The sequence below is a fragment of the Leiobunum rupestre genome, chromosome 1 (assembly GCF_980474605.1).
Source record: "Leiobunum rupestre chromosome 1, qqLeiRupe1.1.hap1, whole genome shotgun sequence".
Classification (NCBI taxonomy): Eukaryota; Metazoa; Arthropoda; class Arachnida; order Opiliones; family Sclerosomatidae; genus Leiobunum; species Leiobunum rupestre.
The window spans coordinates 5,027,816-5,045,846 of NC_143384.1; the positions used below are offsets into that span (position 1 = coordinate 5,027,816).

The window sequence follows — 18,031 nt, forward strand, 5'->3', positions numbered from 1 at the left end:
TTGCTTTTTTCAACGCTTCTGCAAAACGAAATTTTATAATAAAGAACAAGCTAAATTCAAAACTGGTTTCGCTCTGCGAAACACGGTGGGTTGAGAGACACGATGCTTTGCTGAAGTTTAGTGGAGAATTTTCACGAATAATTGACGCACTAGATAATATATCTAAATGGAATGATAGAACAACTTCATCAAAAGCAAGAACTTTATTATCAGCGATTAGAGAAAGTTATTTTATTGTGTCTTCAGGCTGTGCTGAGAGTGTGTTCTCTCTAACAAATGGCCTCAGTCAATTGTTTCAAATGAAAAGTTTAGATTTACATGATGCAAAAAATTGCATTTAAGATCTATTGACGGTCTTAAACCGAAAAAGAGAAAACTGCGTAGAAATATTTGCGGAAATTTTTAGAGCAGCAGAAAAAACAATACTTGAAAAAGATGGTAGTTTTACGCATAAAAGAATAGTGCAACGACAGACATTCCGGGAGAATGTACCTTCGAATACATTGGAAGAATATCACAGGTGATCAATTTACATCCCCCTACTTGATGCACTGATATTGGACATAAAAACACGTTTTTCTTAAGAAAATTTTAAATGTCTCCAAATCTATTCTTTGATGCCAGAAAATATTGTTAAACTGAATCATAAAGGTATTGTAGAAACTGTTTAAGCAATCGGAAATGACTGTGGCACTATACTTGGACTTAGTATTCAAAACGTACTTGCACCTGAATTCCCATCGGAAGTTGAACTATGGCAGAGCAAATGCATGAGGATGAAGAAAGAGGGAGGAATCAAATAACTGCCTACTGATCTTTCTGTGGTTTTTGTTTTATGCGACCAGGTGCAATATAAAATTATTCACAAGCTGTTCCAAATTATTAGAACATGCCCTGTAAGTGTTGCATGTACTGAGCGCAGCTTCTCAACTTTGTGAAGAATTAAAACCTGGCTGAGAACACGAATGACCGAAAACAGACTAGTTGGATTGGCCCTACTTAATGTACACAGAGACATACAAATAAATGTTGAAAATGTAATTGAGCGTTTTGCGAAGTCGGGAAATCACAAACTAGAATTTGTGTTATAAATTGTCTTTCACCAAATAAATATATTTCAATAACTTCAAAAATTGTTATGTTTTTTCAAGTATTAGCCCCCCCTCCTATGGATCCGCCCCTGGTCTGGCGATACAAATTTTACTCAGATTTTCAAGGTTCTTCGGGATATAAAAATTGTAAATGGCAAAAGGTGGGTCACGCCAAAAGCCATTTCAACTTCGGTTTAGTTTCCATAGAATTAAAACAAGGAAAAATAGTCTAAATTATTATTTTTTTTTAATGGAAAGAAATTACATCCACTTGAAAGTGAAATAGAAAAACCCGGTGATGCTAACTTCTCACCTTTAAATTTTGACCAAGGATCATTTCGTGTAGGTTTAATTATATTATTATAATTTGAGCGAGATCTCCTTGGTTTTAGCCAATTTTGTTAAGTTGTTATCTATTAAAGAAATGTAGTCTAAGAACTAGAACTTGCTGTGTTACGAAATATTGTTGGCATGGACATCCTCCCAGATCTCCACGAACATATGTTTGATGCTGAAGTTGGAATTGAACATCATCGCATCAGTTTGATTCAGAAAGTTATTAATTTATATTGCAAGCGCTGACTCCAGAAATTATCGAAGGATAAAAATCTAGAAATGAAGGGTCAAGCCATCAGACTTAAATTGTCAAAGCTCATTTTATTTCAAGGACAATAGCTACATACCTTTTGTAGAAACATCAATATTCCATTTACTTTTGTTTACAATTTAGAATTTCAGAATATTCCCATAACAAGCCATAAGGTGGGTTTCTATCGTTACAATGGCTTAAAATCGAAGATTATGCACTTGTTCAGTCAGTTCTATCATATGGAATTTTAGGGTGGGGAGGAACATATAGTGCAATATTAGAACCTCTTGAAGTTATTCAAAGAAAAATAATAAGAATTTGTCTAAGAGCTGACCGTTTAGAATATCGTCATATTTCATATAGTCGATTTAAAGTGTTTTCGGTAAGGCAGTTGTATGTTAAACCAATTTTGGTATATACATATATTGTAAAAGATACTGTAATTCCCCCGAACAAATATAATACTAGAAAATTAAATGCAGGTAATGTTGAAGGTGAGCGAATGTTAAAACAAATTGGACAACAACATGCTCAATCTTTAGGTCCTTACATGTATAACAAACTTCATCCAAATGCAAAAAAGTTACAAAGTGGCTTATCGAAACCAACATTCATGAACTGTATACAAAATTAGAACTAAACTAAACAAAAAAATGTAAAGCGTCATCTCGGTTCAAAGTGAAATTCCTGTTATTAAAATGAATTTATTTAAGTATTAATTAACAAAAAACCCAGCCACGCACAAGCAGACCTTGCTTATGTGGCCTTTGGTTTGATGTATTCCGCAAATTTTTATTTTAGTATTAACATAGAGCATCAATTAATTAATAATAATAATAACCATAACACCTGAATAGTACACGAGTTACTTAAGCCTTTGACAAAATATAATTTCGTCAATTAGAATTTTTTTTATGTTAATTAAAAGATCATCTGCTGCTTTTTATTTGGGTTTCGAAAGAATTAATTACAAATTTTAATTAAAATTTATCTTATTTGAAATTATCACAGTTAAAATATTCGCGAATCACGTCAGAGTACCTAAACCATAACAAACACGAACATCTCTGCTTTCCGAAGCTCCCCTTTTCCCCCAACCAGAGATGCGCGAAACTCTGAGGGAATATTGAAAAAGGGAATGAAGTATCTCTTTTTCCCTCTCTCTATTGAGGGCCGTAACCGGAGAGTTAATTTTCCCCTCTTTCGACGCTCTTCGCGATCTCCCTCTTTCAAAAGAGGGACCCTGTGGAAAATCTACATTCCCCTCCTATTGCTATTTCAGCGCATTTAGGAAGGCGGGAAATACGAATTTCAATTGAATTTTTACAGGAGGAAATAAATACCGTGGATTTTATATCTTTACACGAATATCCAAATCGTTCAAGGTTCCATAAAATTGAGTAAAATTAAATAATATAATATATATTCTTCATTTTTCTGAAATTTTAAATCCTCCATGTCAAATCACAAAATTTCTAAAAACATTCCCATGGCACCAATCCCGATTTTATAGGAGCGTAGCTCCCTACTAGCGACTCAAATGGCGTTATGTCTGTAACGCTGTTTCTCAGAAACTACCCCACCTATTGAAATGAAACTTCGCACACATAAAGAACTAACGACGTAAGTAGCCTCCATGTCCTCACGAAACCCGAATTTAGAAGTTTGAAGTGTATCTAGGAAAATGTGAATTCTCACTGCGAATGATTTATGTTGCTCTCTCAAGAGTAAAGAAAATTGAAGAGCTCTTGATTGACCCTCGATTGTTTTTATAATATTTTGTTATAATTAATAATATAAGATAACGCATTTATTTGGTTTTTTTCATACGAACTGTGTAAAAAAAATACTATCAACACTTTCTCGAATTGACACCAGCAAAAAAAAGACTTTGGAAATAGTTGTAACACTCAACTCCGAATAATTAATTATATTTGTATATTGGTTATGTAATATATAAGGAAATCTGCTAAATGATACAATTAGTTTTGAAATACAAAATCAAGGCAATGGAAATAAAAAGTCTTCAAGCGAAGCACCCGCGGGGAACGTGCTTAAAACGGAGGCGGCGTTGCCCTTCTGAACCGCGATGGCGATGCTTTGCATCAGGTATTCCATAAATCGGGGCTCTCTCGACACTTCAAGAATCTTACGGCCAATAGAGTGTAACAGGGCCAGACTCTCACCGCCAACCGAACCTAGCGTCTCAATGGCAACAAGACACGAGACTTTCGTACTTCTTGTTCTTCCAACCCGATTGTGCCAATCCCCAAAATTATTTTAAGGGGAAGGGGACGGTATATTTATGATAATTTCGCATTACACAGTTAAGTTGACTTCTGTATATGGGGAATATTTAAAACGTTCGATAAACCTTAGTCTAATATGTACTTTGAAAACTTTAAAGGGCGAGCTATATGTCATTATAGTATACTACAGTGCATGAATATTTAACTGTATAGTTCAAATATCAAAGCGATAATTTATAAATAATAAATATTAAAATCTTAAAGGTCATTAGATAATTAAAAACGTTAAAAGAAGAAACTCATGGTTGTAATAAGGAAGATTTAAAATTAAAAAAAAAAACATTATTTTACTTAATTTTATGGAACCTTGAACGATTTGGATATTCATGTAAAGATATAAAATACATGGTATTTATTTCGTCCTGTGAAAAATTCAATTGGAATTCAAATTTAGCGTCGAAAGAAGAAAAAATTCACAGTCACGAGCTTTAGAGACGAGAGAGTCCCTGCATACCCATTTTTAAAAGAGCGACACTTAATTCCCTCTTTGAAAGAGGGGGAGGGAAAGAGGGACACTTCATTCCCTCTTTTGAAAGAGGGAGATCACTAAGAGCGCCGAAAGGGGTGGAAATTCACACTCCGGTTACAGCCCTCCTAGAGAGAGGGAGTGGGACCAAAAATCGTAGTTCTTTTTTCAAGCAATTTGCCTCTTGAGGGAGAGTAGGTCAGTAGAGAGGGCTCACAATTATCCCCATCTCTGCCCCCCACTCCTTTGGCTTCCGACGAACAGCAATCTTTTCCCTATAGAGTTGCTTTCCGAAGCTCCCCTTTTCCTTTCCCCCAATGCGCAACGGACAGCCAACTTTCCTGGCAAGTTTCCACAGTGAGAGCTACGCTCGATTATTTGGGTTCATTGTATGGGTTAAGTAATCACTTGAAGTAGAATGGACGCTCAAGAATTTCTATCGCAGTGTCGACTACACCAGTCGAATTTAGATACTGACGCGTCATTTTCACTATTAGGGAGAGCGAAGTGAAATTGTTCAGAGGATTTGACGATAATAAATAAAAGTCATTTTTAAAGTAATGGCACCAAGTCATCGAGTTTAGGGGTAAGCATATAGACCTTTACCACCAAATCTCCAGCCTACGTCAGTTTAATTTCTTTAACGTCAAATATGCCACGTTACAATCTTATAACTTACGCCGCTAGCGCTCCCAGGTCATGATCCTTTTCGAACGTCATTCGTTCGGACCAATTGTAACCTTTGACCATAGATATAGGAAACGTATATAAAGGTCTAGACAAAATATTTTAAAGGGAGTTAATACGGAGGTGACAGCTAGCAGAAACGCGTAATTTCTGCAGGCTATCCTTATAAGGCGCTATCTATCGGTAAGAAAGCTCGTGCTATCGTCGCGAGATCCATTGTCTCCTGCTTAAAAATTATACTAAAAGTCACCAACCGATGGTGTCTAAAGACTACGGCCTGCGGAAAGGTCAAGCGCTTAGTACTAAAATGCTAAGAGAGCTCGTGCTCTTGGTCACGTGCCTTCCTCGGTGTCTGCTTGGTGTCAATTCCGTATTTTATGTTAGGCTTAGACGCCCCGAAATTTATCTAGACCTTTATATTCATTTCTTATATCTATGCCTTTGACAGGGATCCCGCGCTGGGAGCAATCCAATCACCCACCGTGGGATCGTCCACGGTGTCGCGCACCGTGAAAGGGGGACCCATACATAACTCCCAAAATATTTATGAGAGATGGCGCCAGAGCGACGACCATCATAAATTTTGCGAATGTTCAGCAGAAGTGAACAATACCAAAAAATAAAAATTAATAATTGACAGGGCGATACCAAATATATTTTCGCAATGATAAATGGATAGTGGGATTTCCACGAATCATCTCAAAAATGTAAAACATGGCAAAAGGAATGTATTTGCACAATACAGGCGAACCTTAAAGGGAAAATTCGAAGCAATTTTTAACGTTAATAAAAGGGGGTAGGGGGCGTCGATAAGCCTAAAGTCGGTGCCGCGGATCGGCCTGAAATTAAATTGCATAGGAATATGTTCCAATTAATAAATAATTTTACCCATATAATAGTTTTATAAAGTCGCTGTATAATTAATTTAATCCGGCCCTATGTTTTCTATCTAAATGCATTTCGATAAATCAGCGGGAGCCAGCTATGGTATATTTTTCCAGCGATTAACATCAGCAGTATAGGAAGATGAATACTTATCTCGTAAAAGAAATAATATACACTTCTGCTACTACCATTAATTATTTCTACACTTCTGCTACTACCATTAATTATTTCTACACTTCTGCTACGACCATTAATTACTTCTACACTCTACTACCACCATTAATTATTTCTACACTTCTGCTACCTCCATTAATTTCTTCTACACTTCTGCTACCACCATTAATTATTTCTACACTTCTGCTACCACCATTAATTATTTCTACACTTCTGCTACCACCATTAATTATTTCAACAATTCTGCCACCACCATTAATTATTGCTACACTTCTGCTACCACCATTAATTATTTCTACACTTCTGCTACCACCATTAATTATTTCTACACTTCTGCCTCCACCATTAATTATTTCTACACTTCTGCTACCACCATTAATTATTTCAACACTTCTGCCACCACCATTAATTATTTCAACATTTCTGCCACCATAATTAATTATTCCTACACTTCTGCCAGCACCATTAATTATTTCTACACTTATGCCACCACCATTAATTATTTCTAAACTTCTGCTACCACCATTAATTACTTCTACACTCTACTACCACCATTAATTATTTCTACACTTCTGCTACCACCATTAATTTCTTCTACACTTCTGCTACCACCATTAATTATTTCTACACTTCTGCTACCACCATTAATAATTTCTACACTTCTGCCACCACCATTAATTATTTCTACACTTCTGCTACCACCATTAATTATTTCTACACTTCTGCTACCACCATTAATTATTTCTACACTTCTGCTACCACCATTAATTATTTCAACACTTCTGCCTCCACCATTAATTATTTCTACACTTCTGCTACCACCATTAATTATTTCAACACTTCTGCCACCACCATTAATTATTTCAACACTTCTGCCACCATAATTAATTATTTCTACACTTCTGCCAGCACCATTAATTATTTCTACACTTATGCCACCACCATTAATTATTTCTAAACTTCTGCTACCACCATTAATTATTTCTATACTTCTGCTACCACCATTAATTATTTCTACTAAGTGACAATCTTATGGAATACCATTATAGACTTATGAAAGTATAAAAATGAATTGAACTAGCTTTTTATACAATCTATTGCGTTACATTGTGTTAACCATTTTTAAGATTTTTTAATGATATGCAGTCATTAGAAAAATATTGGCTGGGCAATTGGTGTTTTTCTCAAATTCTCTTTATTGTAGTACTGTTCGTTGTCTCTGAGGCACATGACCAAGTCAGCGTCACATTGACATATCAATCTTTTGCAATCGCACAGTATGTACGCAGGGTTGGGGATTTTTTTAATGATGAATGGTGGATCTCCTATAAACAATTAGAAAAAGTGACGTTTTTACAATAAAATTTTTAATAAAATGTTTGATTTAGTAACGGTGTTCTGACTGGGAACTAACTGTAGCTCTGGTTACGATATTCAAGGTGATACTATAAAGAACTTGACATAATACTTGTAGCTTTGCCCACAGATAATATAGATCTGGTACCCTAGATTCGAGAATAGAGATTTCTGATTGATAGTTTTTTGTAAAAGCGATCGATTAACCACTTATGACACGAGACATCCGGAAAACGGGCTCCATTCAGTGGCGTAACTAGGGGGTGGGGTATCGGGTGCCACATATTTTTTGGCCGTTTTGGGGGTGACACCCGACCGTGAAAAAATTAAAAACTTACACAAACTATAGAAATTCGAAAAAACGTTTTTCCGCGTTTTGACTTGTAAGAGCACACCATGATATCCGACCGGGTGCCACCCATGCTAGCTACACCGCTGGCTCCATTGCCATGGTTGCTGTAGGCCGATATCTCTAGTAGGTTACCACGGAAACTATAGAGATAATGTTATTCTGAGTTCCCCTAAGAAGTGGGTAAACGCTATTTACTACGTGCAAGGCAGTGATTTCAAATCTAGGGTACGATTTTTATATTATATTTACCTAAGGGGTTTAAGGGGGCCGAGACCCCTTCCAGTAAATGATAATTATTTATGGCAACAGGCGTGGGTCTTCCGGGGCTCTTTCGCTGTGAAATTTCTTTAATCAGCCTACCAGAAGTGGATTTTAACCATTTAATTTTTGCTTAATTTTTACAATTATTCATAACTATACAATTTTGGCACAAATAACAGTGAAGAAAATATTCATTGCAGATACCGATCAAAATACCATCTGCCTTTCGCTTTTAAAGATAATACTAAAGGGTTATGATAGTTAGTGTTGAATATGAGTGCAATTAATGTAAATGTCGTCCACAGAGGCAAATAAAAATAGCGCTACGTGAAGAGAGTTTTTGTAGTCAAATGTCCAATGGAGCTGGTTAATGATGTAAGGGTGAACTAGTTTTAATTTACTGAATGCATTGGGTTCATTTGCTTTTAATAAACCGTTGGATTTTTTTAACTGCAATTTAACTTACTGCACATTTGGCAAGTAACATTTCCGGAATTTTCCAAATCCCAAGGGTAGAGAATGAGAAGACCGTGCAAAAAGTAGCATTTCTTATCGATCTGGTCGTAGCAAGCATCGTGTCGCTGACAGCACCTGCAATAACAGAACATCACAGTAACAAGAAATAGTGAAAAGGATGAATATCGAACTGCATTAAGTAATCTGCCCTCAGTTGCCAGAATGGGGGATTAGTCGTTATTATGACGTTGGCCACGCGTCATCGCTCGAAAATTGTGTTGATGGGTTAGGTTATGAAACTTTAAACGTTCAGCGCGAAATTAATTAGTAAATTTTAATGAGCCTCTTTCTTATTAAAGTACAGGTATTTTTCTTTGCCAGTAAAAATATATACGCAATCCCTGAAACGTTTTGTGGGTCGTGTCAACGACAAAGACCTCTCCTCTAATTGGCTTAAAGGGCAACGCAAGTGGCCATGCAGGGGGTAAATTATCTTAGAGATAAAAAGACTGCGCAAGCGCTATCTGCCATAGCCATTCCATCTGTAAAAAAAGTAGAACCATATTTTCCAAATTTATTTTGTATAAATGCGCCTCTTGCGGTTCTTATCCATGCTTTCCGAGGAAAGTGAAGTTTCCAAGGTTACTAACAAATCGTATCCTTTATACAAAAAATAATAATAAAATATACATATTCTGTCGGGGTATAATGATTTGGAAATTGAAAAGGGAGACTGGATATAGGCCCATGTGCGTGAGGTTAGCGGCAGAGATATACCGCGTCCAAGGCCTAATGTTTAAACCTAATTGTAAATATTCAATTGGCAAATAATTTAACATTGTTAAATCGAAAATATCAACATCAAACTCTCGGAAACTAACTCAGTTGTTTTCTCCATAATAAATAAATTATGCTAAACCTAAAATCCTCGGTTCGTTGGTGTTGAGCTGACGAAATCGAAAAATTCGCGAATGAGAGCGAAATTGCGCCGCGTGGCTACACCAACGAGAATATGGTTTTAGCGCTGTATAAAATCCTCTTTGTAAAAACAACTTACGACTTGTAGAAGAAAACAAGCGCCCCCCTACATGGCCACTTGCGTTGCCCTTTAAAAGTTATTACGTATAACACAGACAGGCACCAGCTAGATGGTAGAAAGGTTAAAGATACAGTTCGATATATTACATCGAATATTACGTTAGGAATTTTCTCCCAAGTAACTTCTTGACTAAACTCGGAGGAACGTCGGCGTGAAAGACACACGTGTCCCAATTTTGCATAAAGCGGTAAGAGTAGAAACTCATACAGAGGTTTTCCTCCTCAAATGAAATCAACGGTGCTTCTAGAGGAAAACACATGGAATTCGTTGATCCATCATAAAAAGTCCTAATCTATATTCCATTTATTGCTATTCACGCTTAATGGTTACCTAATAAATGGTATCATGAATGTATTGATTTCAAAAATCAATATCGAGCTCTATCACTACCCTTTCGGCCATTTGGGACTTGGATGGAACAAGGCCTACTGCGCTTTACGTCACCCCTTAAAGGGCAACAGTGGCGTAGCCAGAAATTGGTCAAGGGGAGAGGGGTCGAAGTATGTGAATGTTAAGGGGGTCGAGGAGGGGGAGGGAGTTTAGTACAATCCAAGGTAGACCCAAGGGGGTCTGGACCCGGAAACCCCCCTTGTCTACGCCACTGAAGGGCAACGCAAGTGGCCATGTAGGGGGGCGCTTGGTTTCGAACTATGTTATACAAAATAAATTCGACAAATATGGTTCTGCTTTAGCGCATGCGCAGTCGTTCTTTTTATCTATAAGATAATTTAACCCCGTGAATGGTCACTTGCGTTGCCCTTTTAAACCAATCAGGAGACAGGCGATTGTAATTGCATTGAACCACAGAACGTTGCTAGGAATGCATGATATAACCGGTCAAGAAAATTACGTTCATAGAAAAATACCTCTACAACTACCATATCAGTTGAGAAACATAAATAAGGGTATTTACACTTAACCTATTTTCATTCAATAAAAAAGGTGTGTATGCAATAAAAATTCAAATTTTTCAAAAACGTGTCCCATCCAAACAATTTTTGAGCGGTGGCGGGTCACCAACGTCATAATAACGAAGTGCCTCACGTCATACTACCTAGTGCAGTTCGATATTTATGGTTCAAATTAATACATTCATTATTTTATTTAACATATTTTCTAATCAGCTTCTTAGGTAGCTCCTTCTTAGAGAAATAAGCGAGGATAACCTACGCATCGACCTGGTCCATGGGAGTGCCAGCTCCACCCAATCCGCAATAGTTTCCGTAGCGGGCGTACTCGAAAGGACTGTGCTCGGTCACTTTCAACATCATCGAAGTGAGACTCATCGGGTCACTCACTACAATACAGAAAAATACCATTCAATAATCATTTGCCATAATACAAATGGCCGCTGTATGAGTATTAAACCAAGTTCCTAAATTTGAGCCAGTGATTCTAACAAAATAAACCGTTTTCTTACTTTTGGGGCTTATCAGGACTATGTAGGAATTCTGTCAGAACGGTATAGTAGTTAATGAGAGTTTCTCACAAAGTAAAATAGGGAAATGAAGGGGGGTCGGAAAAGACGTCATCAAAATCGAGGTACTCCAGCGCCGCCGAGTGAGGCGTTTAAAACGTATGTCTACGGGCGAGTAAATCGAAGAGAGATATCACGCCAGACTATAAACCAAATATAAAGTTGCAATTACTATTCCAACTAGTAGGTTATGTAGTCTATAGTGTGGCTAGGTCTCACTAGAAATTTTAATAGGCGCGAAGGTACAGCTGACCAACGTTTGGGTCTTATGCTACTTTTGGTAAAACTGATATACAGCTGAATTTGATGTCCATTCCAATTTATTATTTATAAAGTAAAACAATGGTAAAAGAACCGTTAATTGTAATTTAAAAACGCAGTTCTTCGGCAGAATATGCCTTCGAGGCGGTAACAAAAACAAGACTACTAAATTGAAGAATTTAAAAATGTTTGAACACGCTCAAAATGAACGCGCTAAAAGTAACGAGATATAAAAACACAAAATAAATGGTCAAAAAGAGAATAAGCCAGTTCGATCTATCTTAGGGGTGAAAAGGGATAATGAATCGCAAATGCCCAGATAGTAGTACCGGTTCTTACAGCCGGCTTGATAGATTTTTTGTAAGGCTTTTCTTAGGGCAGATGTTAGATTACCAAATTAAATTGTAAATACTGAATTTAAGAAATGGTTTCGTATAGCGTTGTTGGCTGCAAAAGCAGGTTTGGTTGTTCAAATATAAAATTCCATATATATCTAGCCGCTAGAATAAAAATTTGGGGAAAAATTATGAATAGTAAAAATTTTACCCCCACTGTAAATTCGCGAGTGTGTAGCGAACATTTGGTGACAGGGTTTCCAGGCTTGGATTTCAGTGATCCCGATTGGGTTCCTATGTTAAAATTGCCCGAAAGTATCAAGCTTTCAGAACAAAAATTGCAATTTTCACATCGTAGGAAGATAAGGAATGATAAAAGTACCAAAATTGAGGTAAGCATTAACAATTGTATGCCTTCAAAATGCTTAAATTTTGCGACATTCTTATTAATGCATATTTTTAGTTTCAGGAAGAAAAATATAAGCATTTCTTAAATAAGCTGGTATACAAAAAAGACTTTGTTTCTTTGGGTTTTCATGATTATGTTGGTACACGTGTTAGCGCTAAAGAAACTAGTAAAACTGTGGTGATGGAAACGGGTGAAACATCTGTAGAAATTCCTAGAGAAACTTAATCTGAAGAAAGTGAAATCACGAGTGAAAATGAAATCTCAAAGACTACAGTTAAAGTCTTTATTCAAGAGAAAAAGAAACTAAGTAGTCAAGGGTATTATGACGTAGAAATGGAAAATAGAAATTTACGTCAAGAGATAGCCGAGGCATGGGGAGGGAGAGTTGCCAATAAAACCATAACAAGTGAATAAAATTTAATTTTGTTACTCGATGAGCATGATAATGTGGTTGCTTACAAGGGCATTTTGATTGAAGACTTACTTAAAGAAAAAAATGTATATTAAATTACCCACCTTTTTTAAAAGGTAAAGCCCAATTTTCAGAAAACTAAATTATTGAATTATTGGAAGAATGAAGAAATTTCACATTTTTGATGGAATTATGCCCTTAAAGGGAATATAACCTCTGGTATTTCTGTCGCCCACCGAGGGTTCCAATATTGTCCGCTGCCTCCCTTGGCTTGTGGCGCTGATAATCGCTGATTGTCAAGGGAATAAAGGAAATTGATGGGGTCTTCCATAAAGAACGCGTTGGAGGTTCTATTCCCTTTAACAATCACTAAAATGGCTTGTAGTATTTTCGTAGTTTGCAGCTACATAACTAATATTTATTTATGAACCACGTTTCTAAAATACTTAATCAATTTGTTACTTAAAACATCCTTGATTCTATGAGGGCGAGTGTCATTTGAGTGATTTAAGGACGTGGAAGAAGATAGCGTTGATAGTGTGAACATTATTAAAATTGCGAGTAGCCTGATTGTCGCGGTTGCTTCGTATCTCACGTAAACGGTCAGCTAGGCGACGATCAGTTTCCCCAGTGCAGCCTATGGCGTAAATGACGTTGGAAGTTAAACACGTGTAGGAGCCTTTGATAGTGTAAATGCAAAAATTATAAACACTTGTGAAAAGGTAGAAAAGTCCCAAATGTATAAGAGCCAAAAAAGCTAAACCCTAAAATCATTTAAAGTAATCACAAAACTTACGGGTCACTCGGAATGATAGGCCTTCTAGAATAATTAAAGATTCGAAACTTGGACCAAATAGATCTTTGAGAACAAATAAAGACTCGAAACTTGGACCAAATAGATATTCGAGTCAAAAACGAATTAAAAAGTATTGAAAATAGCCGAAATTTCCAACGGTAGACGGCCTTTATTTACTCTTATCGTTGAGAGTTTACGAAAGATAAATATTGTGTTTCGCCCTATTTGGGGCTCATCAGTACCGTGCAGGGAATCTAACATGCTACTAACAAAAAGAAAAGCTAAGCCCATCCTCCTAGCTACGCCTTATCATTAAAAATTTGAAACTCGTTGCGTAGTAAACGAAAGCCGAATGAACTCATAAATGTGTTTGGTTCGAGTTTCAGTTATTTATTCTCGAAGACCTATTGGTCCGAGCAACTTAATTGTTAAGTTAGTGATTTCTTTTTTTTAGGGTTTAGTTTTTTTGGCCCTTTTACATCATGGACTCGTCTATCTTTTCGCATGTTTTTCATTCTTTGAATTGTAGTCCAATGGTAGTTTTTATGAAATTAACAGCATTATTTGATAATGTAAAACTGTTGTTTTATGAACGTCGAAAGATATTCGGGCTCCCGAAGTAAATAAATGGTTTACGCATCATGCATAAAGTAAAGTAATTAATACTTACACACTTTAGGAACATAGTAAACCACTGCGCAAACGATCAAGATAATAATTTGTTTAACCACAGCATTCATTGTCACCCTTTGTGATTGAAAAATACTTGCAAAGACCGGTTTGAAAGCACTATATTAACCATTTATATCGTTTCGTTACGACAAGAAAGGTTGTGAAATAGAAGATTCATAAAATGACATTCCAATTTGTGACAAGTATATTCGTATGCTTCTGCTCAAGTGTCAATCAATTATTTTTGATTGAGCGACATATTCAACGGCGTTTATTTTTTTGTAGAGGCAGTGTAAAGATTGACACACCAAAGTCAGCAACATCATTCGTCTCCTCGATGGGAGGGAAAATAGTCTTCTGTTGCCGATTGTTATTGAGATTATAACCAACACAATCACTACTGTCAAAACAACGCTACGAACAAGACCCTTCTATTTTTATAGTTAATGCATTTGTTAGAGTGGCGTTCTTATAACATCCGCGAAAGTTTCAAAATGCGCCTTACCTTTGTAAATGGATACAACACCTGCGTTATTAATCTCCGCTAGAAAAGAAAACCGGGAATTTATATCCTGCCCGGCTTAATTAAATATATTAGTACTTAGGGTTTTTTAATTCGTTATCAAATTGCTAGTGTCATTCTGACTTCAAAGCCGTGATTACCAGTATTAATTTACCAGAATTTTGTATTTCAACACTGCCTTCGGCCAGTTAATTAGATTTTGGAAAATGGAAAAATTCTTAATTCTTTAAAAGACCCGGCTGGCTAAAATACTGAAAAGTTACATTGAGTCTATAATGCTGCGTATTTAAACATTTACTTTTTGGAAGATTTTTACTTAGTGTTAAATATAAATTTCAGAAGTATATCTCCTACATAGTTTAGGCAGTGTAATATTAACATTTTACAGATACAGAGGAGAAAATAGGGCTTAGGAAGTGTGTTGAAAAAAATGATTTTGACTTTGTTCTTTTATGTAAATATGTTTTTTTAATAATTGTATATATATACTCACCCTCACGTAATCTAATCAGTTCTACCAAACGTTCGGTGTTTCTGTTTTACCTCATGATCATTTGTTAAAATGATAATTAAATAAATAATACTAATTTTAAGTTTGAGTAAATGTTTTTTTTTCATCTTTACCTGTTGGCGCGTTGGCGCTTTGCTGCTAGATTCAACAGGTTATGGATTGCATCACACTTTCATTGCGCCATGATTCGAGATGATCTAAGTATACCTTTGAGTCAACTGTTCCTGAGTGGCTAAGACTGTATCCTGATAAAATTCCAGTACCTTTTTAAAAATGGAGAGTCTACTACGCCATAAGGTTGTAAAGCTGTCTTCTCCAGCCTCCGGAGAACTGGAGGAGCTGCAAAAGACAGATCGTTGACACTCTTACAATGCGAGATGTGTTCGAGATTGTAACCAGCGATTGCATCGAGCCAGCGATGCCTTCATCTACAGCAGACAAATCGGAGACTACCTCAGATGCAGGAGCCATGAAGAAGTATCGGGTAGCGTTCAATACCGCCCGTACTGTCATTTGGTCATCGTTGTCAGTAAAGGTTCAGAACATGATTACTGATAGTGAGATAAATTACTATAAATCTTCGAGAAGAAATCATCGAATGGTCTACGAAGATTACTCGCTCAGTTGATGAGAGTCTCGAAGTCTCAAGACGTTGATATGGCTACACACATTGCTCAACTACGTACTCTAAGGGCTAATATCCTGACAGCTGCAACGATGGAAAATAACGTTTATTTTGGCGATTGAATTATCATCGCCAGCATTTTTGAGTCGCTCCCTCACGACTAATTAAATTTAATAAAATAGCCAGAAATTCCAACGGTAGACCGGTTTCGTCGTATTTGGGACTCGTCGGCACCGTGCGAGAAATCTGGCTTGCGACTATAACACCGAATAGAGAAACTTAGCCTAAACATTAAAAATTTAACAATTCGGCCCAGGCCGTAATATTAGTTCCACATCAGTGTATTCGAGTGGGCAAACCCATACACCCTTAGTAGACCCAGGTAGGCAAACTAGTACAAAAGCAGTTGAGGCTACGTGATATATAAATTGCCATCCTAAGTTAAAGAGGGGATGCCGCCCACCATCAGGAGACCCGGGTGGGAAAACTGATATAAAAGCTGTTGAGCCCATTTGATGTCCTATTGTTTGATATATAATATACCATCATATGTTAAAGAGTGGGCACCGCCCACCGTCAGGATACGCGGGCGGGCAAACCAATACAAAAGCTGTTGAGGCCATGTGATTTCCTATCGTTAGATATATAAAATTCTACCCTAAGTTGAAAGATTAAAACTTGGGCGCCACCCACACTCAGGATACGTGGGTGGGCAAAGAAATACAAAAGCTGTTGAGGCCACGTGATTTCCTATCGTTTGATATAAAATTTACCATCCTATGGTCCAGTGGCGTAGCCAGGGGGCACAGGGGGCACATGCCCCCCCGAAACGTATGGGCATACGTACAAATATTTTTATTTTTTTACTTTTTTTTCAATGGTGTGCCCCCCCCGAAACACAATCCTGGCTACGCCACTACTATGGTCACATACTTTGCAGCTTAAGGGCCTGTTGCAAAAGCCCTAGTCAAAGTGCTAGCCCATTGAATTTAACATGTGCGATTCTAGCAAAGCAGACTTTTGCAACAGGCCCTAAGTTCGACTGCTTTGGATTTTTTGGTCTCACTCTTTCACGAAGACGCGAGCGTAGACGATTCCAATATTTTACTTTTATTGTTCTATCGAATGAGAACAGCTTGTTTTTTTTCGGTCACTCTCCCTTTAAGGGGGTTGGTCGGAGGGGGCGGAAATTAGTGGAACGCGTGAGGGGGCGGAAAAAAGAGTTCTATCGAATGAGACCAACCCGCCCACCCTCAGGAGACCTGGGTTTAATTCAAACTTCCCGCCAATATATCTGCTCGATGAAATATTCAAACAAAAAAACGTGTCGAAACTTTAAGGCAAAAGCGACATCTCTGGACCAAATATACAAACTATAAATGTGTTCAAGAATAAAAGTTCCAAACTTCCCACCAAACTAACCGCCAAACTAATCCTATTACATTTTTAATTATTTTTCAAACTAATTGCTCAATGAAATATTCAAACAAAGAAACGCGCCGAAACTTTCGGGCAAGAGCGACATCTCTGGACCAACTATACAAACTATAAAAGTGTTCAAGACTAAAAGTTCCAAACTTCCCACCAAACTAATCCTTTTACATTTTTCCTATTACATTTTTAATTCTTTTTCAAACTAATTGCTCGATGAAAAACAAATTAACGGCACTGCGCGTTTGATATAAAAAGTACCATCCTAAGTTAATAGAGTTGACTTTAACGTATTGTTATAATTGTAATTGTGCCCCCTGTTTACCTGGCAGACCTGAAACTGGCCATCGGTAAAAGTTGTATAGCCCCACACTGTAATTTAAACTTCCCGCCACACCCGTGTGGTGTCTCCACTGGGGTTGGGGGGGCAGGCAAAGTTTGAGGTTCACTTGACCTTAAACGCCGTAAATATATGTAAAATAACGCATAAAAAGGAACGACAATTGCGACAACTTAACTAGCCAAATACCACCGCCCTCTACCCGTGTCTCTACTGGGGTTGGAGGGGGAGGCGAAGTTTGAGGTTCACTTGACCTTAAACGCCGTAAATATATGTAAAATAACGCATAAAAAGGAACGACAATTGCGACAACTTAACTAGCCAAATACCACCGCCCTCTACCCGTGTCTCTACTGGGGTCGGAGGGGGAGGCGAAGTTTGAGGTTACTTGATCTTAAACGCCGTAAATGCATGTAAAATAACGCGGAAAAAGGAACGACATTTGCGACAACTTAACTAGACAAATCCCCCCGCGTCGCTAAAAACGACTAGAAGTTCCGAGTGAAGTTTGAGC

General features: G+C 37.2%; 1 protein-coding gene across 1 annotated transcript; it reads right to left on the reverse strand.

Moving 5' to 3' along the window:
- Positions 1–7,350: 7,350 nt before the first annotated feature.
- LOC149960454 (basic phospholipase A2 PA-12C-like) lies at positions 7,351–14,174 on the reverse strand. Its single transcript, XM_090177584.1, has 4 exons — positions 14,086–14,174; positions 10,896–11,022; positions 8,637–8,761; positions 7,351–7,526 (listed from the first exon to the last, which is right to left on the reverse strand). Exons 1-4 carry the CDS (start codon positions 14,153–14,155, stop codon positions 7,351–7,353), a joined length of 498 nt encoding a protein of 165 aa, XP_090033710.1. The 5' UTR covers positions 14,156–14,174.
- Between the last annotated feature and the right edge of the window lie 3,857 nt (positions 14,175–18,031).